Source organism: Lissotriton vulgaris, unplaced genomic scaffold (assembly GCF_964263255.1).
Source record: "Lissotriton vulgaris unplaced genomic scaffold, aLisVul1.2 SCAFFOLD_744, whole genome shotgun sequence".
Classification (NCBI taxonomy): Eukaryota; Metazoa; Chordata; class Amphibia; order Caudata; family Salamandridae; genus Lissotriton; species Lissotriton vulgaris.
The window spans coordinates 487,526-513,644 of record NW_028241174.1 but is presented as its reverse complement, the minus strand read 5'-3'; the positions used below and the strand labels follow the sequence as shown (position 1 = coordinate 513,644).

The 26,119-nt window shown below is 48.4% G+C and overlaps 1 protein-coding gene across 2 annotated transcripts in view; it reads right to left on the bottom strand.

Moving 5' to 3' along the window:
• Positions 1 to 26,119, bottom strand: part of LOC147672094 (E3 ubiquitin-protein ligase TRIM11-like) — a 408,949-nt gene that overhangs the window by 2,502 nt on the left and 380,328 nt on the right. The window contains exons 4-7 of one of the 2 annotated variants that reach the window (XM_086948040.1): positions 17,076 to 17,098; positions 13,642 to 13,691; positions 10,362 to 10,392; positions 6,396 to 6,418 (exon numbers count right to left, since the gene is read on the bottom strand). In XM_086948040.1, the coding sequence (XP_086804166.1) occupies positions 6,396 to 6,418; positions 10,362 to 10,392; positions 13,642 to 13,691; positions 17,076 to 17,098 (127 nt within the window). The remainder of the gene's footprint in view (positions 1 to 6,395; positions 6,419 to 10,361; positions 10,393 to 13,641; positions 13,692 to 17,075; positions 17,099 to 26,119) is intronic. The other variant, XM_086948039.1, reaches the window with a different exon arrangement.

The following is a 26,119-nucleotide window of genomic DNA, read 5'->3' as shown; positions in this document are numbered from 1 at the left end:
CGTCGTCGCGGCTCACCCCAGAGCCCACGGAACAGAACCATCGGAGCCCTGCTGACGCTGTCGCGGCTCCCTCTTGAAGCGCAAAGACCTGAACCTCGGAAGCCCTGCTGACGCTGTTGCGGCTCCATCTGCTTATGAGTACGACGGAGTACTCCTGCCCAAAGCCCTGCTGACCTTGTCGCGGCTTGACGAACTCTCTGGTCCGGCTGGACCATCGACGCTACCCTCACGATCATCTTGAACCAGAAGCGAGTAGGACAGCAAGTCCCATCGCCAGCCCCCGTACCCCCCAGTTCGAGGATTGAGAACTGTGCGCAGGGTACGTGGCGTGCCAGCTGGCCTCCTAAGACTGTCCCGCTTCCCCAATCCCTCGCTACAAGACTTTTGCGATCCCTCGATCGCTGTGTATTGCTCCTTCCCTTAATCTTGATAAAGTCTTTCTTGATAAAGTATCACGGTGTAGTATCCGTTCATAAGTGTGGTGTGTCGACAGTGTGTACGATCAGTCCTCCCCGGCGGGGACTCCCCCCTCGATAAGACTTGGCAGTAATTGTGGGAGAGGAGGTTCCAGGTGGTTAGGAGAGCCCTCTTGACCCCTGGGGTCACCGCCTTCCAACATTGGTGGCAGCGACGCGATACGAACCTACGTCTGAAGATCGTACTACTGACACACTACATGAACCTACACGCAGCAAACACACAAGAAAAGAGCAACAATGACGACTACAGAATCTGGGGTAAAGACAACCTTCGACAAAGACCTCCTGGAAGACTACACACATAGAGAGCTGAAGCAGTTCTGCAAAGAACTGAGTATCCCGAGTACCGGACTAAGTACTAAGGAAGATTTCCAGAAAGCGCTGACCGCCTGGGTAGAGTCCGGAGCATCTCTTCCCCCGATCGAAGACGAGGGAGGAAGGCCACAGACCGAACCCGGTACACCGACCAGTGAGAGAATCCAGCAACCGACCCGGAGCCCAGCCACCGGGAGAGAGCGGTCATCAGAAGAGATGGCCGACCGAGAACGTGACCGAAGCCATGAGCTCGAACTGGCGCGCCTCAAATTGGAGGGCGAAATCAAACTTGCAGAAAAGAAATTGGCCGTCGAACAATTGAGGCTCCAGGGGGAGCTGGAAGAAAAGAAGCTCCAGAGGGAGCATGAAGGCCGGAAGCTCCAGCTCGAGCACGAACACGCACGCACCCTCAAGGAACTCGAGTTGAAAGCCAGAGCAGAGGCACCCGGACCACTGAGACTCGGAGAGCAGGTGGTCCCCCGAGAAGCAAAAGTGCACATTCCCAAAGACGTCGTGAAGGAGTTCTACAAAGGGGATGACATCCAGCAAAGGTTCAAATCCTACGAGATTGCCATGTCAGCCCACCGGGTCCCTGAGAAGGACTGGGGGGCCGGCCTCTGGAGCTGCTTCCTCAGCGAAGGAAGAGACACCCTGCTGGACCTACCGACCGCACACATGAACGCCTACCCTCACATGAAAGACGCTCTCTTATTCCGCTACGGCCTAACGCCAGAAATGTATCGCCAGCGGTTTAGGGAGTGCAAGAAGATTCCGGGCACCACATGGGTGGACTATGTGAACTACTACACCCGGGCCCTGGATGGGTGGATCAAGGGCAGCAACGTAACCACCTTCGAAGGCCTAGTCGACCTAGTCGCTTACGAGCACCTGTCCGCCAATTGCTTTGTGGAACTCCGACAGCATCTCTAAGACTGTTGAAGCCGATCGCTGGGTGGCCACCCGAGTCCAGAAGGGGCCTGGGGGAGACCCCCACGGAACAACCAAGGATCTTCCCGCCAGCGGGGTGGGGGAGGTCGAGGCAAGCAGCAGGGATCCCAGTCAGGGCCCCAGCGTAGTCCCCCCAGAAACCAGGCCCCCCGCTCGCCCCCTGCGATGAGAGCCGCCCCGAGCGCAGGGCCCCCGGGGCTCCGCCCCAGCTCCACGTGCTACAAGTGTCAGCAGCCCGGGCACTACGCCGGTGATCCCCGATGTCCCATGACCCCGAAATCCACTCTCACTGGCCCCTCCACCAGACAGATAACCTCAGTGGCCTTAGACGAGGAAGAGATAGAAGAACAGGGAGAGTGGGAGCCCGCAGCCATGGTCTTAGCCTCCCTGGGGAATAGCGAGATGATCCCAGGAGACTACCTACCAGACAACACAGAAAAGTATCGCCAGACAGTTAAGGTTAACGGGCGCAGCGTAGGAGCCCTTAGGGACACAGGGGCCAGCATCACGTCTGTTAGATACACGCTAGTCCCTGAGTCCATGATCATCCCCCACACCTCCTGTAAGTGATCGCAGCTGACAATTCCATCCGCACCTGCAGGATAGCCCAAGTCCCGTTTGAGTGGGAGGGAGTTTCGGGCGATCTACGGGTAGCAGTCCGAACGGACATGCCGGTAGACTGCCTCCTGGGGAATGACCTAGAGAGTTCCAAATGGAAAGAGGTAGAGAGAAAGACCCATCTAGAGATGTTGGGCCTACCCCAATGGGCCTGTGTGAGCACCCGAGTCATGACCGCCAGAATGTCCAACCCCGGGAACGGAGAGACCGAGTCCCCCAGTGCAGCCCCGGATGTTCCCGAGGAAAGTGAGCACCCCCCAATCCTCGATCAACCCCCCACCGAAGGAAGCGAATCCGACGAAGGTCCCCTCGGACCAGCCGTCGAGCCAGTCCCCACACTAGCCGATATCCCTGAGTTGGTCCAGTGGCGCCAAGAAGGAGGACCGTCCCGAGAGGAGTTCTGCCAAGAGCAAACCTCCTGCCCTGCCCTTGACGGGCTCCGGCGACAGGCCGCAGCCCAGGCCGCCGGAGACCAGTCCGGCTCCCATTACCTTTACTGGGAAAACGGCCTACTGTACAGTGAACAGAAGACCGCCGAACTAGGGTCAGCCCGCGTGCTGGTGGTACCCCTACGTTTCCGCGGCCTCCTCCTCAACCTGGCCCACGATGTGCCCCTGGCGGGACACCTGGGCCAAGATAAAACATACCAGTGGTTAGTAACCCATTTCTACTGGCCCCACATGCGTGCTGATGTAGAACACCACTGTAAGTCCTGCCCCACGTGTCAGGCTAGCGGCAAAAGCGGAGGCAAGCGCAAGGCTCCCCTTCAGCCCTTTCCCGTTGTCAGCACCCCCTTTGAGAGGGTGGGGATCGACATCGTCGGACCTCTGGACCCCCGGACCTCCTTAGGTCACCGGTTCATTCTGGTCCTGGTCGATCACGCCACCCGATACCCCAAAGCCATTCCCCTCCGGACCGTGACGGCCCCGGTCGTGGGCCGGGCCCTCATGGGGATCTTCTCCCGGGTGGGATTCCCGAGGGAAGTGGTGAGCGACAGAGGCACAAACTTTATTTCCCGGTACATGAAGTCCCTTTGGCAACAGTGTGGGGTGTCGTACAGGTTCACCACCCCCTACCATCCCCAGGGTAACGGCCTGGTGGAGCGGTTCAACCGCACCCTGAAAGGGATGATCATGGGCCTCGAGGAGCCCTTGCGATGCAAGTGGGACGTCCTCTTGCCCTGCCTCCTGTTCGCATACCGAGAGGTTCCCCAGAAATCCTTGGGGTTCAGCCCTTTCGAGCTGCTCTATGGGCACCGCGTCCGGGGTCCCCTCAGCCTGGTCAAGGAAGGTTGGGAGACAGCCCCCCCGAGCACACCCCCGATGTGTTCTCCTACATCCTGGCCCTCCGGAACCAGACGCGGAAGTTTCGCTAGCTGGCCGAGGCCAACCTGGAGGACAGCCAAGAGGAGATGAAACACTGGTACGACCAGAATGCCACTCTGGTCAAGTTTCAACCAGGCCAACAGGTTTGGGTCATGTCCCCAGTGGAACCTTGTGCCTTGCAGGACAAGTGGACTGGACCCTTTAAGGTGATAGAGCGCAAGAGCCAGGTCACCTACCTCGTTGATACAAAATCAGCCAGGAACGCCCTGAAAGTGTTACACGTAAACCGGCTCAAACCCCATTTTGTGCGGTCTGAGTTGGGGTTACTCCTTGCCACCGACGACGGAGAGGAAGAGGAAACAGACCCTCTACCTGATCTCCTGTGTGCAAAGGACCAAGATGGCTCCATAGAGGGAGTGATTCTCTCCTCCTCCCTCACCCCCTTACAGCGAGAGGAATGTCGCCACTTGTTGGGACAATTCTCAGACCTCTTCTCCCTCACTCCCGGCATCTCAAATTGGTGCGTCCATGACGTGGACACCGGGGATAGCCCTCCGGTACGGCACAGAGCCTACCGAGTCCCAGACCGAGTCCGAGCCTGCATCAAGGCTGAGGTCGACAAAATGTTGGACCTAGGAGTGGTGGAAGCCTCCGACAGTCCATGGGCTAGCCCCGTGGTCCTGGTTCTGAAGGCGTCCGCCCCCGGCAACGTTCCTGAGCTGAGGTTCTGCGTCGACTACCGCGGACTCAATGCAGTCACCCAAACCGACGCACACCCCATTCCCCGAGCCGACGAACTGATTGACCGCCTAGGATCGGCTCAGTACCTCAGTACCTTCGATCTCACCAGTGGCTACTGGCAGATCGGCCTCACGGAGAGGGCCCAAGAAAGGTTTGCTTTCTCCACTCCGGATGGCCATTTCCACTTCCGAGTCATGCCCTTTGGCATGAAAAACGCCCCCGCCACCTTCCAGCGACTGGTCAATCAGGTCCTGGCCGGGTTGGAAAGTTTCAGTGCAGCCTACTTAGACGACATTGCGGTGTTCAGTGCTCACTGGCCCAAGCACCTGCACCACCTCTGGGAGGTGTTGGACGCCCTGCGTCGAGCTGGGCTCACCATTAAAGCTAGTAAATGCCAAATAGGACAAAGCTCAGTGGTATACCTAGGGCACCAGGTCGGCAGCGGCCTCGTGGCCCCCCTCCAACCCAAGATAGACGCAATCAATGCTTGGGAGACCCCCACGACCCAGACCGAGGCGCGGGCTTTCCTAGGACTCACAGGGTACTACCGTAGATTCATCAAGGGGTACGGGAGTATTGTAGCCCCCCTCACAGAGTTGACAACCAAGGCCAACCCCAAGAAGGTTATCTGGACCCCCGCCTGTCAGAAGGCCTTCGAAGAATTGAAACAGGCTATGTGCACCGCTCCAGTCCTACAGGCCCCTGACTACTCCCGAGAGTTTGTGGTTCAGACCGACGCCTCCGAGCATGGCATAGGGGCCGTGCTCTCCCAAGTGGACGACAAGGGGATTGATCATCCAGTAGCCTTTATCAGCCGAAGGTTACTACCCCGGGAGCAGAGATGGAGCACCATCGAGCGAGAGGCCTTCGCAGTCGTCTGGGCCTTGAAGAAACTGAGGCCCTACCTGTTCGGGACCCACTTCCGGGTCCAGACCGACCACCGTCCTCTCCGGTGGCTCATGCAAATGAGAGGAGAGAACCCTAAACTGCTACGCTGGTCCATCTCCCTCCAAGGGATGGATTTTACAGTGGAACACCGGCCTGGTGCCGACCACGCCAACGCCGACGGCCTGTCCCGCTTCTTCCGCCTCAGCTCCTCGTCTTTCAGCTGGAGGGGACGCATGTTGGACCGGGCCTCGTGGCGTGGTCCTCGCTGCTCCCCACAGCTCCAGATCTACGGGTGGAACTGATTCCTGTCCACCCGGAACTGTACCTGACACTCCTACCCCGGACCTGAGACGATCCCCAGACCGCGTGCCTGCACCCGTGCACGTGACCATCAGACTCCATGTTGGCCACCCCGGCCGGCCGGCCGCCTTCTTCCCTTTCGGCAGCCCCTGGCCACTCCTAGCTACAGTCAAGCATGCGCGTCCGACGCGCCCAGATCCGCCCGGGGGGTGAACGACTCCCCAAGTACCCGAAACCAAGACCTCCATCACACCTCCGGCCCCTTCCGAGGAACTGGTTTCCCTCCCACCTCTGAACTATCCTTGGGGGCTGGTTTCGATCGCACCTAGGACCTCCTAGCGAGCTGGCTCCAGGCCTGATGGGCGTCTGGGATTCCCTGGACGCATGGTCCAAAGCATCAAAGACCCAACCGCCCAGACAGTCGGGTGCCTATCCCTCGGACCTCCGGCCTCCTGCCTCTGAGGGTCCGGACATCAAAGGACTCCGGTACTATAAGACAGCCGGCCTCCCATCTAGTCGGCAGTTGTATCTTGGACAAGGAAGCCATGCTGATCTGATCGCGGCTGACTTTGAGGAGAACAGACTCTGACCCACCGAGCCCTGCTGACGTCGTCGCGACTCACCCCATAACCCGCGGAACAGAACCATCGGAGCCCTGCTGACGCTGTCGCGGCTCCCTCTTGAAGCGCAAAGACCTGAACCTCGGAAGCCCTGCTGACGCTGTCGCGGCTCCATCTGCTTACGAGTATGACGGAGTACTCCTGCCCAAAGCCCTGCTGACCTTGTCGCGGCTTGACGAACTCTCTGGTCCGGCTGGACCATCGACGCTACCCTCACGATCGTCTTGAACCAGAAGCGAGTAGGACAGCAAGTCCCATCGGCAGCCCCCGTACCCACCAGTTCGAGGATTGAGAACTGTGCGCAGGGTACGTGGCGTGCCAGCTGGCCTCCTAAGACTGTCCCGCTTCCCCGATCCCTCGCTACGAGACTTTTGCGATCCCTCGATCGCTGTGTATTGCTCCTTCCCTTAATCTTGATAAAGTCTTTCTTGATAAAGTATCACGTGTAGTGTCCGTTCATAAGTGTGGTGTGTCGACAGTGTGTACGATCAGTCCTCCCCGGCGGGGACTCCCCCCTCGATAAGACTCGGCAGTAATTGTGGGAGAGGAGGTTCCAGGTGGTTAGGAGAGCCCTCTTGACCCCTGGGGTCACCGCCTTCCAACAGTCGGTACTCACTAATTTAGCCCTGTTCTTATCATTGGCGGTCATCAAGCCTTAAATGAATGTGTCCAAAAAGAATTATGTGTAAGTGCATATAAGTGCAGTGGAAAAGTGCAAAACAAACTAAAAAACAGAATGTGTAATGCAAAGATAGGCTTGCACGTAACTAACACCTTTATTCTTTCACTTCGTGCAACCTATCAGGTTAAAAAGCGGGGTTTGGTTGCTAGTCATGTGGTGGTGGTGCGCCCGTGAGGTGCTATCTTGCCCTTGCCTTTGCAAATTCTTTTCTAACCACATGTTGGTGTGGGTTTCTCCTCTGTCTAGATAAGGGGACGGGCTTTTTAAAGGTGGGCTACTGACTGGCGTATACCCTACCCTACATTCAAAAGGATTGGGAGGTTGTTTGTAATGGATTACGACATGTGATACCCCAGCTCGATAGAAATTGAATGCCCTAGACCTAGGTCATTATTGTAGTTGTGCTAGTCATGTACCCAAAACCACAAGCCAACATGTTTCATTGCCTTATATACTTTTTAGGCAATTTCTTCAGGGCAGTAATTTCCTTGCCACTGCATCAATGCTGGACACACCATTCATCGAGACTGTCAACAAAAAAAAAAAACATACATGGTCTTTACAATATGCCCACGAAGCTACAACCCTATAGACACACTACTGCACAGAAAATACATTAAAATTCCTCATATTTACCCTTACTCAGCCATGGTGACTCCTACCGGCCGTAAGGATTAGTATAAAATATGGGCAAAACCCCTCCTGTGAGTCGCCCTCCGTTTCCAGTCGATGTCTGAATCTACAAATAGGCAAACATCAAACAGTGAGAGGTAGAGAGTAGCATGAGTCAAAAGTGCAGACACTTGTTCGAGTCTCCTTTTAATAACTCATTGACACCGACGGGGTCTACTCTCCAGGCCACCCACTTCTTACCAATCTGAAATGAACGAACCGCCTTGTCTCCACCCGTTCAAATGCGCTTAGTCCGCGTCCGTACTCAATTACAACTACGCCCGCTCAAAGTCTCATGTTTGATACAAACAATCTCGCAAGACCGTCACTGCCATCTTGGAACGGGATCCCTGGTTCCGTTTCTCATCGCGTACGCTCCAATCATACGCTCACCTTCGTCAATTAAAATTTGTATATTCACATATTCAAAAGTGTCTCATCCTATTTCATATGTGAACCAAAATAACGTAACTAGCAACAAAACTTTAGCTCCTATATACGCCGCAACATACCTTCATGGGAAAAACCGCTGCCTACCTACATGCAAAAACCACAGGTGATGGACCGAATGCAGAACAATGTCATACATTCACCCCAGTACAGAGATCTGGGCCTAAATCCATCGTTTTTTTGCACTCCACACCACCCCAGTTCAGACATGGCCATATGCAAATCAGTCTGACCCTGTGCCTCATGGGAACAGTCCGGCCCGAACTGCCAAGCCATGCCTTCCCTGGACCGGAAACAAGCTTCCGGGGACCTACATGCAGGCACGGTTTTCACGCATATCAATACCTGGGAAGAGACCTGTGCATCCCGACCTGATACATGCCGTCACCAACCAAGTATTTAATAGTCTAGAGGTATTTAGTACTATAGACTGGCATATGACATCAATCATCATTTAGTATTTTCGACGACTGGCATATGGAATCACTCATCAGTTAATGCGCCACCATTGGCGGCCATCTTTAAATAGATCTGCTGGTAGTCAAATGGTTTCGTGATTGTCATGGATATCGCAAATCACATATTTATGCACACTCCATAGTGGCACAATCAATGATCAGTGAATGAGCCACCAATGGCGGACAACTATAAATCGATTTGATGGTGGCCAAATGGTTTCATGATTGCCATTTATATCGTAATGCACACATTTATGCACAATCCATAGTGGCATCCAAACAATGGGCTTATTTTTCAAATATTAACCAAATTCCTGCTTATACAGAGCGGAAATAAGGGAGATGGAGACGGCTACATAGCCAAGGTATCCAAAAGGAGCTCAGAGTCACTTCACCTCCATTCACCAATACCAAAACGGTGTAGCAAGTAATTGTAAAGGCTGTATAGTTACCATCATAAGTAATGTCTTAAATCTGGTTATTAGGGTTGGATTTATGTGAATCCTAATGTACCTTGTTCCACTCCAAAAGTTAGTTCAATCCCAGTTGTTCACTTTTTCCTGAAAGATCCACCTTGCCTCTTTAGACACTAGCAGTCTTTCCACATTGTGCGGGTCACCTACCACTTTTTCAAGTACTGTCCATGTAAAACAATGTTTAGTGGTGTAAAAATGGTGTACTAGTTTAGTAGACAGCTTGCCAGCTTTTATCGTACTGAGGGTTTCCTGGATCCTTGTTTTAATTTTTCTTGAAGTGAGGCCTATATATTGCAGGCCACACTCTCATTGCAGCCTGTAAACCACATTTGTGGTGTTACAGTTACTAAACTGGCCAAGGAACCACTCTTTGCCTGATCGTAATATCACACTTGTAGTTTTCTTAGTTAAGGGACATACGGAGCATGTCCCACATGGGAAATGTCCTTTGGGAATTGAACTTACTTGTGCAGTTTTAGTTGGTGGTGCACGTGTGTGGACCAATTTATCTTTTAGGTTGCTCGATCTCTTGAACGCAAACCTCGGGGTGGCATTTTAAATTCATTATTGGACAGCAGTGGCCAATGTTTGCGAATAGACTGCCTGATTTTAGTGGCCAGTGGGTCATAGGTCCTCACTACCGGGATGCACTCATCTTTTTTCTTTTGGTTGACCTCCAAGAGAACACTTCTAGCGGTATTCAGTGCCCTCTTTTTTGCCTGTCTAATGATTTTAGCAGGATATTTTCTTTCTTGCAATTTACTGCTCAGTCCTTGAGCTTGCTCCATGTAAACAGCTGTAGAAGAACAGTTCCTACGGTACTGGAGGAACTGCCCCAAAGGCAGGTTGTCCCTTAACGCCCTCGGGTGGTGGGACTCATATAGGAGGAGGGAGTTCCTGTCGGTGGGTTTCTGGTGTACCCGTGTTTGTAACATTCCTGCATTGGCTTCTATGTCTAGGTCTAAATATACAGCCGATTCATGGCTTTAAGACCAGGTGAAACGGAGACTTGGATCTTGATTATTAAGCCAATTGAGGAAATCCAATAAACCAGATTCCTCCCCAGACCAGACGCAGAGCACATTGTCAATATATCCCCTCCAGAGGCGGAGGTGCCTCTGGAAAGGATTGGTGGAAGGGTAGACGACGTGCTCTTCGAACTGGCCCACATAAATACAAGCCAGGCTTGGTGCCATTGTAGCACCCATGGATGTCCCAGTGGTTTGCAAAAACAGCTTATCCTTGTAGCAGAAAAAGTTTCTGGTCAGGGCAAGTTCTACACATTGGAGTACAAATGCTTGGGGCACATCGTAGAACCATTCTTGATCCCCAAGAGCTCGTGCTGCTGCCACCAGAGTCGCATCTTGGGGAATACAAGGATATAGTGACTCGATGTCAATGGTTACAAGGAACTCTTTTCCTGAATCAAATTCCATCTCGCCCACTATATTTAAAATGTCCATCGTATCTTTTGCAAACGATTTCCCGTTGGAAAAAATCAGCAAACTGGGATAGGGGTTCTAAAACCGACTGGATCTTCGAAACGATAGGACGTCCCGGGGGAGGGCGTGTGGGCTTATGTATCTTGGGGAGTGTACAAAATAGGGCTAAATTCAAAGCATTATGCATAGTTTATAAGACCCTGCAAGATCAAGGACCGCGCTTCCTCAAAAAACTACTAATTCCTTATAACCCGTCTAGAACACTTCGGTCCTCCTCACTGAACCAACTTGTTGTTCAACGAAGTAGAACAGTCTCATGGGGTGATCGCCGCTTTTCTATCGCAGCCCCTAAAATCTGGAACTCCTTAACGAACCACATTAAAATAAGTTCCACGCTCCTCCAGTTCAGAAAGAAACTGAAGACGTGGTTATTCAACCAGTAAACCCAGATACCAATCTGCTGATCAGGGATACACAGCATTGCATACCAGCGCCGAGACGCCTACGGGTATTTGCACGCGCTCTATAAATATCATTAAATAAATAAATATAAAATGCTGGAGTCCTGGGGTTGTCGTTCACCAGGAACTCCGCCTCCCTTACTGTTATCCATTTCTTTTCTTTGGCCACACTGACCATCTCGCGTATGATTTTCAATAGTTAATGAGTAGGATCCTTATTCAAAGGTTGGTAGTTAGTGCGGACGTTGAGGAGCCGATAAACCTCGGCTTCATAATCAATAGTATTGAGAACAACAACCGCTCCTCCTTTGTCCGCACTTTTCATAGTCAGTAAGGGATTATTTTGCAGACTTTTTACTGCATCCCAATCGTCCTTTGACATGTTTTTGTGTTACTCAATTCTAAGTTCTCAATTTCCTGAAGTACTCGTGATTCAAACACCGCCACTTCAGAACCCACCGTCCCAGTCGGTGGACATAATTGTGAAGGTCGTCTTAAGTTGGTATTAAACAGGCCAACACCTTCCTGTGTTTTATTAGCAAAAAACTTCTTAAGTTTTATTTTTCTAACAGTATCGTAAAACTCGACCCTACATTTAAAGGTATCATGGGTGGGGGTCGGGACAAAGCCCAGCCCCTTGTTCAGGACTCTCTCCTCGCTACTGGTTAGAATATGGTCAGATAGATTAACTACAATGCTATTGACAATTGTTGTCTCCCCCTGCTGCGGGTCACTCGCAGGGAGTATGTTTGCCATTGGGGAGGTTGGTTGCCTCGCCCCCTTCCCCTTCCTGTTTGGCCGTTCCCCCTCTTGTTCTGCTGACCCCGACCTAAAAAAGATCATAAAAAAGAGCACTAGAGCTAACACTATATTAGCACACTGCACAAAAAAATACACTGTACTAGACAGCACATAGTTCTAGGCAGCATGCAGCACTGGAAAGCACAACACAATAGGCACCAGGCAGCACACTGTGTCACACTGCATTAGATGACACATTACTCTAGAGAGCACACTGCCCTACACAGTACACTATACTACACTGACCAGTGCTGCACTAGACAGTACACAGTGCTAGGGAGCTCACTGCACCAGATGCCACACAGTAATAGATGGTATACTATATTATAAAGCACACAGCACTAGACAGCTCACTGCACTAGTGGATTCATTGTATTAGACAGAAATCTGTACTATGCAGTACACTGTACAAGGTGTCACACTCTGTTGAAAGGTTCGCTGCAGTAGACATCACACTGCCCCAGAGGGCACACTGTACAAGACAGTACAACTAGCAAGAGCACTGCGGTGTGTGGAACACTGTGCAAGACAGTACAGTGCCCAAGACAGCATTAACAAGAACCTTGCACTGTATGGCACACTGCCCTAGAGGGCACACTGTACATGACAGTACAGTGAGCATGAGAGCGCTAGCAAAAGCCTGCACTGTGTGGAACACTGCACTAGAGAGCGCACTGTAAAAGACAGTGCAGTGCACAAGACAGCTCACATCGCTCTACATACCATAGTTTACTGGAGATGCCAATAACCAGATATAGCTGCCATTTCCGCCACCATTTTCATCCTACCATTATTTTGGATGTTTTTAAATCAGAGAGATAAGTGTGTGTGTTGGTGTGTGTGTGCGTGTGTTTGTAATATATATATATATATATATATAAAGCTTGCACCTGTGCATCTGTGTTATGAGTGAGAGAAGCTTGCTCTTCTGTATGTGTAAATCTGGCCTGTGTGAGACCTGTCCTGAGTGTAGGAAGCTTGTATGTCTGCGTGCGCCACCTATTCACCTCCCCTGTATGTCCTAGACAAGCTCTGAAGGAGGGAAGCTTGCACTTCTGAGTGTGTTAACTATTATGAGTAACAGAAGCTTGTACGTCTGCATCTCATGGACATGTGCACAGTGAGAGAAGCTTGCACCACTTTTGCAAATGGAGGGCCTGTTCTGAGAGAGGGAAGCTTGCACTTCCATGTATGTACACCTGGTCTGAGTGTGGAAAATGTGCACTTTCTGAATGTGTTAGACCAGTTCTGAACGACAGACACTTGCACTTCTGCAACTTCTAAACATGTTCAGAGTCAGGGAAGCTTGCACCAATGCCAATAAACACTACAAAACACACAGTATCAGTATACATTAAACAGCACACTCTATGAAACAGCAAACACAGTACTAGGCTGTCCTAGATAGCAGACTGCACCAGACTGCACATAGTGTGAAACACCCACTGTACTAGAAAGAGCATCAGACATCACACTGCACTAAACACTGCTCTGTACTAGAGATTACACTGCACTACACTGCAAACTACAGTACACGGAGTAGAGCAGAACTGCTTTTAATTAAAAGTTCACACTATGCAGCCTCTCCCCATGAGAGGACAGCACTGCAGCCTATACATGATCAGACACACAGGGTCTAAGGATGCAGAAACCCTCCCAGGACAGTGGGTGCAGTAGATGCAGTAGGTGCAGTAGGCTGCATACACAGACCGGGGCTTCCTCTGATTATAACTTCACACTATGCAGCCTCTCCCAGCTTATACAGGCTCCAGGGAGAGACACACACACACACTTTAGTTTCACTGTGGTCATGATCGAGCTCCACCCTGAAGGGACCCCTTTGGATTGTTCGTCATTTTCATGGCTCCTTTTCTGGGCCACGGACAGAGGTTCTGACTTAGAAGGGGTCTTATCACAGATCCGTGGGGTGGGGTGAATGGGGCCGGTCAGCTCAAGTCCACTTACCTTTATATTTCTTGAACTTTTCTGGACCCTGAAACGTCACCACCTCACACCTGAAGGGACACAAATCATGTTAGTGTTACAGACACACAGAGGTAAAGGGATATGAAAAGGAACAACACAAACACCTCAGTATTAGAAATAAAATACTGTAATCACAGGAGGGCCTGCAGGACAGCACTTGATGTGTCTTACTACACTCACACGCACACACACACACACTCACAACACCCGCACCTCTAGGGGGCCTCCGAAAGTGTCAAACACTCTGCCTTCCACTCTGAATGCCCCTCTGCTTCAAACCTTGCAGGGATTAGCACCTGATAATACAAGCTTCAAGATCTCAGAGGAAAGAGTGAAAAACTCAGCTACCAACACACACGGCCACTCTCTCTCCATCTCTGTTTCTGTCTATTTATCTGTTTACCTGTGTGATTCTCTCTCACTCTGTCACATCCCTTTGTGTTTCTCTCGCTCACTGCCTCTATGAGTATCTCTTCCTAACTTCCTCTCTTTCAGAGAGCTCCAGGCATCCCAAAGGAAACTTTAAACATTCCTTGTTACTGCAAACACTCACTCACTCACTCTATATGCCACACTCTACTTTGTTTCACTCTCTCTCTCTCTCTCTCTCTCTCCATCCCCTACTTTGTCTCTCTGTGACTAACAGCACAAAGATCATTGTGAACAATTGCTGTTACTACACTCACTCCCTCTATCTCTGTCTCGACATCTGTATCACTCGCTCTGCCCCTCGTTGCTTCAATGTTTAACCGAATAACACTTGTCTTCACAAACTCACGCACACACACAAATACCAACTCTTTCTTTCTCACTCCCACTTTGTCTCTTTCTCTTTCTGTTCTGGGGATCTCAAAGGCAGGTGTGAATAATCTCACACACTCTCTCTCACTCTCTATATATGCCTTCTGATCTTGTACTCACTCTCACGATCTCCTGTCTCCTATGTCAGTCGGTCTCTCTCTTTCTGTGCCACTGTCTCTTTCTTGCTTTCTCCCTCTCCCTCTTAGGTGTCCTGCTCGTGAAAATCTCAGTAGTGCGGACTATAAGTATCTGTGAAATCCTGCATCCTGTCGGCGAAAGCCTTCAACCTGGAATTTCTATATGTCCTGCATCTTCGAATCATTGCATTACTGGGACCCTGCACATTGGACTCACTGAAGTTCTGCACCTCAGAATTTATCTGTCCTGCACCCTGGAGGCTATGAGGTCCCGCACCCTGAGGACTTGCACCTTGGAGTCCTTGAGGTCCTGCTTCTTGGAGTCTCTGAGGTCCTGCACCCTGTATTCTCTGAGGTCCTGCACCCTGTATTCTCTGAGGTCCTGCACCTTGGAGTCTCTGAGGTCCTGCACCTTGGACTCTGCAGCAAATTCTGTTTGTGGATATCTCATTTCAATCCACAGCCTTTAGGTTGACTACGTCTTGCTGGCTGCTTCGTACACCTCCCTAAGATGAGTCCTCCACTTTCCTTCTATCTCTTGTTGTTGTGAGCTGCTCCCAGGTGTCATTCTATAAAGTATCATAGGATTAGCCCCTCTGTCACGACCAAAACTGCTTTCAGATTATCCTAAACCACGTGCACTGGATATTCACTCCAGGGTAGCTCCAAAATTGAAATGGTGCCTGTGTCAAGCAGGGGCTCTTCTCTCAAATTCCTGCCTGTGTCTCTTTCACTCTCCTCTTCTCCACCTCCCTCTGCATGTTTGTCCCTTCTCACTCCCTTCCTGGTCAGTCGCCTTTGTCTCTTCTTCCACCTTTTTTCTATTTTTCAATATTTTAGTCTCCATCTCTCTCTCCCCGTCTTTGTTGTCTTAAGTGAGGGTTCTGGACACTTTCAAGGGGTTGAGGATTTATTTGATGCTGACCCCAGGATGTTGTAGGCTGATGGGAAGTCACTGAGGGACAAAAAAGGTTTCTTTCCACTAAAAGCAGATTGGAGGAACAGGGTTGGGTTAATGAGGACTGGAGGAGCGCTTGAAAATAACGTATTCCGATGAATTAATATCCAGATTAATGGAAGTAAATCTAACAAGTGGAACTGAAGGGAAAGCATAAAGTGAACTTTTTTTATAGAATGACCAGTGGATTTATTTATACCTGGATTTTGGACAATACATGACATTGTGACTCAGACACAGGTCCAAGCCCCTTTCTGTGCTCAGTGTTCTAGTGCACGCAGGACATCTTAATTCAACTGTGACTTTCACTAGCCCAGGGCAAAATCTTCGAGTGCCATTCCCTCATGCGCATCTTTATGACACTGAATGATATCGACATAATCCATGCCTATTTTACGTTGTGTCTTTTATTTTCAAAAACTGCTGCACTTCAGCCACTTCTCGTTTTCATAAAGGTTTTTATTTTGAAGCCCTCCCCGGGACTGCAACCGATGGATTGATGTGCAGCGCGTTACATGTTTGGTGCACATATCACCGTAAGAGTAGAGGTTTGTTTCAAAATGTAATAACTGCTCTAAAGCTTTTCCCTTGGGAACGCCCTGGTGTTAATCACAAGTGGGTGAGACGGGTTTCGGCACCGCCTTCTGAATAAAGCACCTGTGGTGAATGCACCATTATGCATAAACCTCTGAATGTGAAATATTAAGCATGAATAACAAATGTATTATAAAATTGTAACTCAGCACCACATCACTTTGCCTCAGTTTGAAGAAATGGAGCATGTGTCTCTCTACTATACCAGTCATCATCTCAGAATTAGTGCTTTCATTTAGCTGCTAATTGCCCAGAAAAAGTTTGCAAATTGTGTCCACTCATTTCTATTGGTAATTTAACTCTGGGTACTGGGGCCACTTGCAGTCAGATAGGCACCGGCAATACGTTATGTATGTTCCCTAAACTAGGACATAAAACTAGAGATGGAGCCTTCTACGGCCCCACACAGGCTCCTTACTAAAAGATGAGACAGGAGAAGATGTGGGCTTTAGACATTTCCAATGATGTTTCAAAGCACTAGAGGGACATTTGAGGATTGGCAGCGGCGTCGAAAAGTACTGAAGGAGGTATTGAGTTCTCTGTGATTGTGGAAAAGTTGAGGTAGTTTCTGTGGACAAAGGGGCTTTTCCTGGACACAGGAGAGTTTCCCTGGAGTGAGGGGGTATTTTCATGAGACTAGGAGTTTGTGGAGTCTCAAAGGATTTTTTTTAAAACTCAATTAAAGTTTCTTAGAATGAAAAGGAGTTTTTAAAGACTGTGGATGTTTTAAGAACAAGCCAGCGGCCCTCAACACTGTTTGGAATATGGGAGAGTAGTTATGAGGTGATCAACATATAATACTTTTATGAGGTGGTATTTCTTTGGCAGCAGAGTGGATCTGTGTGAGCTCAGTACTGACATTTCCACCCTGCAGCCAGACCTGCTCCTTACACACTGAGAGGAGTACAATAAACTAGCCTTACCTGTCCAGGGTGCTTCTGACATCCTGCAAAATAAAAGGACATCAGTTTTCACAATCAATTTTAAATTCTCGCAGACGTTTAGGTATTAGTTGTTCAATTCAGGTTAATGCAAGGATCTCATCTAAGGAGACACAAGGGTGCCGACCTCACACCTCAACACAGACAGTCTGTGATATTCTGAATAGGGTCACATGACACAGCACAGCTTGTGATATCCCAAATGGACCCTCAAGACAGCCGAACTTTTACATTCTGAGTGAGGGCAGATGGAGTACAGCCTGATATATTCTGAATGCGTCATGTATTATAGTCTAGAGTTCCTGAGATCAGGCGGCATACCTGGATAAAACTCCTGCATTCCTAGAAATAATTGATGACATACCAGAGAAACAACTAGTGTCCATGCTCAAAGTATACCATATACTTCTAACGCTCTTATATGGAATTAAATGTACACCTGTAAATAAACAAGGATTTTAGAAAAAGCACAGGATAAGACTCTTAAGTCTCTTGTTTCAGTTAGAAAATGTCTATCCATACAAGCTGCAAAACTAGAACTGGGTATAACCCGTACTCAGGAAAGTGCACCACTGTCTACTATACCAGGGTGTTTTCATTCATAACAGGAGGTTCTTAATACTCAGGGAGAATTGGTGACACTTGACCTGGAAGAGCCTCAGTTATTAAATTATGTTCTATGTAAAAATGTGGACTTTGCTTTGAATTGTTTCAGTTTGAAGAACAAATTCTAAAATGAATAAACTGACATAATTCAGGTTAAGAAATCTTTAGGGGATGGCTTAAAATAATATCCCAGAGTACTCTGTTGGGCAAGACTTTGACTTTTCTAACAGTCTTGATCCCAACAATTTAATTGAAACTAATTGCAGAAAGTTTAATGAAGAGATTACGGTGATTTGGGATAAAATAGTCCCCTTATTAAGTTAAAAGCCTGTACCCATCTATCTGCCCCATGGTATAATGAGTCATTAAAAGCAAAAAAACTAGAGTGCAGACAATTAGAAAGGAAACCCCGTTGTCTTACATGAAAGAAGACAAACAACATTACATAAGCATAAAAAGGAGATACACACAGCAGAAGCGGCGTTTACACGATTCTATTTTAGCAGCCGCTAATAGTGCAGAGAAGGCCTTTGAGTTCTTCCGGGGCTTATCTAATCCGCAGGGCTTAAAACATGATATTATTCCTACTCAGCAGCCGTGTGATGATCTTGCGGTCTTCTTTGAAAAGAACATAGGTAATTCTTCTGAGGTGGAAGCTGCACCTTCCAGTGATAGCATCACCATGACTGTTGCTTCTTTGTCTGATGGAGATGCTTTGGAAATGTCGAGACTCAGGAGTGGTGAGAACACCCATTGGAGGATTGAATTCTTTTAGCCAATTACAGAGGTCATCTTGTTAACAATCGCTTTGTCCTCAGCGTCTGAAAACCCAATTAGACTCTCTTCCGCCTAAACAGCAGAAAAAATGGATGGATGAGTTGGTGCCTACACTAATATTACTCTGTCATCAATCACTAAAAGACTAGTACCTCTCTGCTGGAAGAAGGCTGTGGTTCTGCCTCTGCCGAATAAGCCATCAGAAAACCTAGCAGTTTTAAGTAATTAACTTAATCCCAGAGGGGGAGTGGGTGTCCCATTTCAGTACAATTTTTAAGAGCAATGAGCAACGGGAAGTCTCTGACCTTTTAATTCCAACTGCGATTCCACTGTGTTTCACAGTACAAGAGACCGTTAGGGGAATACAGGGTCTAACTACCAACAAGGCCCCGGGTCCGGATGGATTGCCGCCGGACCTGTTTAAGTCTAGTATCCCTTTTTGGGCCCCGGTTCTCACGGCTGTAATAAATGCAGCAGTGACAACTGGATGCCCAAGAATTTGGGGTCTTTCGACTATAGTCCCCATTTTTAAGAAGGGCGACCGCAGTAGCCCGTTATGTTACAGGCCAATTTCTTTACTGAATTCAGTAGTTAAAGTGGTAGGGGGTGTAATTCTTAACAGGTTATCTACCTGGGCTAAAGAAAACAATATCCTTTCACCCATACAATACGGGTTCAGACCAGATCATTCGACCATTACGCAGTGTCTGAATCTATACCTTATTCTAAGTAAGTATACATTGGCGAGACAAGGCACTGTCTACATGGTCTTCATGGACTTGTCGTCCGCTTTTGACTGTGTAGACAGAAGCCTATTATGGGCCACTCTGCTGAGAATGGGTGTAGAGAGGAACCTTGTTAATTTCCTCGCTGATCTGCATACAGACACAAGGGCGAACGTCCGTTACTCTCAAGACCTTAATGTAACGGATGAATTTAAAATAAATCGGGGTGTCCGACAATGTTGTATCTTGGCCCCTTTTTTATTCAACCTGTATATTAACGAACTGGAGGAATTTCTTTTACTTGTAGAAGCAGATTACCCCTTAGTCGAGCGCAAAGGGGTACCTGTATTACTCTACGCCGACGATGCTGTTCTTATTTCTAGAACAGCAATCGGCCTCCAGAAACTATTAAATTCCTTCCACAAATTTATGGAGTCACGTGGTTTAAGTATAAATAACTCCAAGTCCTTCGTTATGAAAGCAGGTAAGGGTATTCTGAAACCTGGCCATTTCAGTATAAATGGGGAGAAAATTCCATCAACCAACTCCTTCTCTTACCTCGGGGTCCTGATAGATCACAAGTTATCATGGGGCCCAGCAGTCTCCAAAAAGAAGGGAGAAACAACAAGGGTCAATGCGGCCATCCTTGGCTTTGCAAAAAAAATCGGCAATTGCCCGTTGGCCGCATTGCTTAAATTGTACCAGGCAAAAAGCGTTGCTGTTGCCTGTTATGGGAGTGAGCTCTGGGGCTATCGCAAGACTAAAGACCTAGAGGTCGCAGAAAATAACTTCCTAAAAAAGATCCTAAGACTGCCCAGGGGTATTGGGAATTACTCAGTACACGAGGAGCTGGGGGTCCCCTATCTAGGTGACAGAATAGCAGTAAGCCCAGTCACATGTTGGTTGAAATGTTGGCTAAACAATGAAATTCCATTAACACATGCCCTACTGAAAGAAGCTTTACAGCTAGATGGGAGATTTAAGGTACCGTGGGTAAAGTACATAAAGGACAGCCTAACGGCAATTGGTCGACAGGATCTGTTTTATGCCCCAAACACAATTAGAAAATCTGATGTGAACCTGGTCAAGAATGCCATAGTTTTGTTAAGATGTACCGACAGAGAAGAGGCCGAGATACAGAAGGTCAGTGTTAGGAAACATCTATTGTTAAAAACATGCTTGCAAACAGAACCTTACCTGACATGGCCTATGTCTAGCTATGAACGGTTTCTGCTAACAAGGTTCCGCTTTGACCTCTATCATCTTCTATTGGCATTCCCAAGTGGTGCTCAACGGGGCGAAGTGTTGCCAGCTTGTGGCTGCGACGGAAAGTCTCCTCAAGATCTGGCACACTTCCTTTTTATTTGCCCTTATTACTCTACTCCACGGAAATTATACCTTAAACCGTGCCTTAAAAAAATGAGTTTCACACAAATTAAACCCGCACTTTATTACTTACAACTACTGAATATTGACTGTACTTTGTTTGTATGTAATTTTTTTTAAAAAGCTATCTGCTTCAGGAAAAGCATGGATGGCTAACCATGCTGTAAAATATTGCTGGTGCTTTTTAAGATCACAGTTATTTATATTTTTAACCATATATTGCCCATGCTCCTATTGTCTGATATATTGTACTGTTTACTGTGTCATTATTTGCCATTTGAAAATGAATTGTGTGTAATGGTTTTAACTGTGTGCTTATAAAATGCACTTTTATGATTGTAAAACCTACAATCGAATAAAGATTATGAATTGAATTGAAGTAATTATAGGCCATGTTCTCTCCTTCCATCCTCGGTGAAAATTCTGGAGCGTCATGTTAGTAAGATCTTATCTTCCTTCTTAGTCTTGCTTCTTGCTTGAGGAGTAACAGTCCGGCTTTAGACCGGGCCCTGATACAGAGACCGCATTGTATGAGATCCACATGAGGGCAGACAGTCTACAGTTCTTGTCCTGCTGGATTTGTCGCTCGCTTTCGATACAGTCAACCACCACACCCTGCTGACAAGGTTGAAGGCCTTGGGTGTTGGTGGGACCGTATGGAAGTGGATAAAACCCTATTTGCAAGATCACTGTCAGACGGTGGCACTACCACCTTATCAATCAGTTTCTAGACATATTAAACAGGGGGGGGGGGGGGGCAACGTGTAGCACTGAGCCCGGTGCAGTTTAACATTTATATGCAGCTTCTAATTTCCCTGATAAAGACATACCACGCTTCTGTGGTTAATTATGTAGACGATACGCAGCTGATTCTGTCTTTTAACCCCTTCTGTGCTGATGACGAGCCCAGGCTCGTCATGCAGCACGGTGCTCGTGTGCTGGTGACTAGCCTGGGCTCATCATGAGCCGTGGACCGCTCACACGCGGGGATAATTCCCCCGCTCTGCTGAGCGTTCCATTGCGCGGGCGGGCTCATGACGAGCCCAGGCTCGTCACCAGCACACGAGAACCGTGCTGCATGACGAGCCTGGGCTCGTCATCAGCACCGCGGCGCAGTGCGCGGCCCCCCCCCCCCGCACCGCGGGGGAATTAGCCCCGCGGCGAAGGGGTTAATAATAATCAGACAGATGCTGTAAAAGCTTTCTAGACCTGTTTAGTGGATGTTGTATATGGGTGAGTGCAAACTCCCTTAAACTAAACGGGAATAAGACAGAATTTTCATGCTGGTCAGTGAACAAGATTTTGATGCCAGTAGCAAAGAATTTCTGGCCACTCCCTACAGAGACTGAGTTATGCTTCTCAGAAGCAGTACACAATCTTGGAGTCACTTATGATGATCGTCTTTCCTTGGAAAAGTATGTGAACAAAGTGGCTGGAGTTTGTTTTGCACTGCTTCGAGAACCAACAAAACTGTATCCTGTCCTACCTGATCAGGCTAAAGCAATAATTGTGCGAAGTGTCATTCTCAGTAGATTAGACAACTGTAATCCTCTCCTATTATGAGACCCTGACTACCCAGTCAAGAGACTGTACAGAGTTCAGGTGGCTGCAGCAAACCTGGTATTAAACATGTCACGGAGATCCTCGGCTTCCGAGGGTTCAAGGGAACTTTATTGGCTCCCTGTGGAGCAGAGGATTTTCAAGGCGATGTGTTGTATTTACGGCCCTTCAGAATAAGGGCTCTATACCGCTGCAGCATAGACTGAAAAGATATGCTCCGGGGAGGGCGATACGATCTGCAACCACCAATCAGCCGCGGCCCGTGGATGGGAGTTCCATGGGGCAGACATGCGGGGTGGGGGAGAGGCAGGGTGGTGTGGTACTGAAAATTCTGGACCGTGTCATAAAACATCGTCGCACCATTACGATTTTGGTATCAGCAAACCGGTAATGATTTAAGCAACAGACACCAGCATTTCCGTCACGATCGAGTGACGGGATCACCCTGAAATGAGCATTTCCGTTCCTAATCCTCGGGTTTCATTTTGTGAACGGCATCCATTTTGTGATTGCCCTCACATAGCCAAATGACTAGAAGCCAAAACCTGGTTCAAAGGACACGTGCACATTAGCTGACTCCTCTGTGACCTGGGCAAGCTGACTCCACTGCCCGAGGCCAAACCTGTTCGGCCAAGTCCTTCCCCAGTGGCCGAGCAAGATGAGTATCAAGGCACAACATATTATAAACCTTTCATCGCACACAACTCATGCTTAATCTTACACACCCCTGTCCCTGTTTCTTGCTTTATGACTTGCTTTACGAGGAGGAGGTGCCCGATTTTATTGGTGGTCCGTCGATATCTGATGAAGATACTAGGTCTTGCCGGGTAATCAATTACAGGTTGGACGAACTAAAATATGTGCTTGTCATCATGACTCTGCTTTTCCTTTGTAGTAAAAATATTTGTATGGTCTTACTGTAAAACAAGGAATTTGTGCCCGAAGCTCATTATTTTTTATAAAGACGAAGGCTGACTTTGTAACTTTGAGCAGTCTCCTGAGAATATACATGCCGTTGTACTTCTAGGATATCTGTTACTGGCTGCAGCCAATAAATTCGATCTTTGACTTCACCAAGAAGACTCGCTGTTTCTGTGGTTCAAAACAGGAAGGGCTCGGAGTTTTCAGGTGTTCTCCCTGGCACCGCCGGGTCCATAAAAACCCGGTACTCCAGTTGGCGCCTAACGTGGGGCGGTATCAGCGGTACCGGTCCAAGCCAGAGGTTCGTGAGGAGCTTTGTGTGAAAATTCCGGAGGACGGCCAGCCACTTCAGCGACACCTGTATGTCAACGTGGTTCCGAAGGTCTTTGCTGCGAGGTTCCCCGCATCCCGACGGCTACGAAGGACTACTGCCCTGACTATCGCCCTGTTTTGACCCTTGATGATTGGTAGAGCGAAACGATAGACGAGTCTTCTGGTGACGTCATCGATACCTCAGTTAAGTATAAGCGGAGCGTCTCCCAGTCCTTAGTTTGATTCTCAGTTCTTGGTATCCTTCTGGATTATTTTGTATTGGAACTTGCAAGTGCCAAAACCGAAGGACTCGTGTATTCACAAGACTATTGTATTCGATAATCCTTCGAAGTTTGAAGCTAGACTAGAGAGCGAAGATGCCTAGTTTTAGCAGACTTGGAAATTTGTTTTGTCTTGGTTGTAATAAGGATTCCTGATTGGAGGACTTGTGTCAGGTTCCTCTGATTGGAACTCCAACATATGAACTCTATGTGAAGCACGGCGCAGGCCCCATCACATATAATGAAGTATGGATCCGATACACCAGAAAAGATGGTGTTTTAAAATGGCCCCAATATGGTAGTTTCGACACCGAAATCTTAGATAATTTGGAGGTTAAACTTTTTAAGAAGAAAGCCCGGCCGGCAATGTTTGACTCTTTTCGCATATGGCGCAAAGAAGCCAAACAGAAAGAAATAAAATTAGCAAAGAAAAATAAACGAGGTATATCAATGGTACAAGCTGCCGTTGCGTTCAGGGATAATGAGGAAGAACAAGAGAGCGAACAAATGCTTAGAAGTAGGAAGTTAGCGGTAGATAAGTGCTACCCAGTTTTGCCACGTAAAGGACAAGAATTAAAGGAAAAAGTTGATCAAGACCCTTTAATGTCTCATCTACTAAGTTCACCACCTCCTTATGCGCAGAGTGCTACTGCACCTCAGCAACCTTTGGTTGTGCAACACCCCATTGCTGCACTGCAGGTTCTACCACAGCCGCCAGCTCCTCTTCAGCTGGTCCCGACTCTCCCGGCGCAGCCCCCTCAGGGGCCGCCGCTTCTGCTAACCACTCCATCTGTGTTCCCTACGACTTTGCCTACTGCTCCAACTGTTTATCCTGATACTCCTTCTGTGTCTGTCTCCACTTCTGCATTACCTCAATCTGTCTTTCCTCCTGTCCTTCCGCCAGCTTCTCCTTCTATTCGACAGAGAATGACCAACACTGTTACTGGCCTTTTCTCACCTTTCTTTGGGTCGCCTAATACGACCCCTAACACAGAACGAAGGCAGTTGCAGAGTCAGCTGCCTGACTATCGAGAGAGAGAATTACTAGATCGGTTAGCACGTAAATGGGTTGTCGATACTGCAAAATATGATGACGAGTCTATCATAGAAGTCTTCCGTCAATGAGAAGCATCGAAGCAGAGATATGTTTTTGAACAGATGTGAGTACTTCTCCGTGAAGATCTGGTAGGAAATGATCTAGAACATGACCTGTCTGAATTGTGCCGTGTACGGTTCACGTTCGCGGAGGGTATGAATGTAGGCACCGATGTTGAAAAAGCGGTTGCGACCTTGTTGTCGTATTGGAGTAGAGGGGGCACTTCTCGATCACTGTCTGGATGTGACGCACCTGGTAGGAAAAAGGCGCGACAGTACCCCATGAGAGAGGTTCCTCCGGTTTGGAGGGAAGGGGACGCAAATGCTAATCCAGCCATTCCACCGCATTTTCAGCGTGTATGGGTGCATGTTCCTTGGAAGAGATCTGAAGTCTTGGCTCTCAAACAGACATTGCCTGATCCTCGTAAGAATCCTGCAGGGTATTATAAGGAATTGTCACAAACTGCAAGCTCGTGCATTATGAACTTAGCCGATATAGATATATTGTTTGGGAACCTGGTTCCACAGCCTTTATGGGGAAAGATTCGCCACACCGATCACGATCAGGAGTTAGGTGATACATGGGCTAATATCGCTGCTGTAGATAACAGACAAGTCAGTGGTGCTAAACCCGAGCCTTTAATTGCCGAACTCCCTGGTAGAATAATTACTTATATGAAGACTTTAATGCCTGAATTACGTGTCAATTGGGATAAATTGTCTGCATGTAAGCAGAAGAAAGACGAAGCGGTGCCCGATTTCTTCACGCGGTTTGAAGAAACTTTTGTAGATCATAGCGGTCAGGATATGGCTACTGAAGGTGGCCAGAGATTGTTCGTCGACAAATTTGTGCACAATCTACTGCCGGAGTTGTGTGCTAAGTTGAAAGATTCCGAGAGTGCTTGGGCTGTCTCAACGTCAGCGCAGATTTTATCTACAGCCCAGTACTATGAAAATAGACGCAAGGATGAGTTAGAGAAAGCGGATAAAAAGACTAAAGAATTAAAAACTAAAGTTCTGTTGCAACAAGCGTATCCACCCCGCACTAATAAGCAGTGCGATTATCAGCAGCCTCAGCAGTATTCGAGAAACTCGCAAAGGAACGAGTCTTCTCAACAGCGTTCACCGTATGGTCCCAATCAGTGTGCGTATTGTAAAGAGGGAGGCCATTTTAGGAATAGTTGCCCGGTTTTGTTACAACGTACGAATGGCGCTACAGGTGTGCGAGGTCGCGGTGTTCAACAAGTGCCTAGAGGTAGGGGACGCGGTGCGTTCCCACAAAATGCATGTCCGTTTCCACCACAGAATTCAATGAATAGTTTTGATCAACAGAATAATGCGTCTGGTAGGACGAGCCAGTACT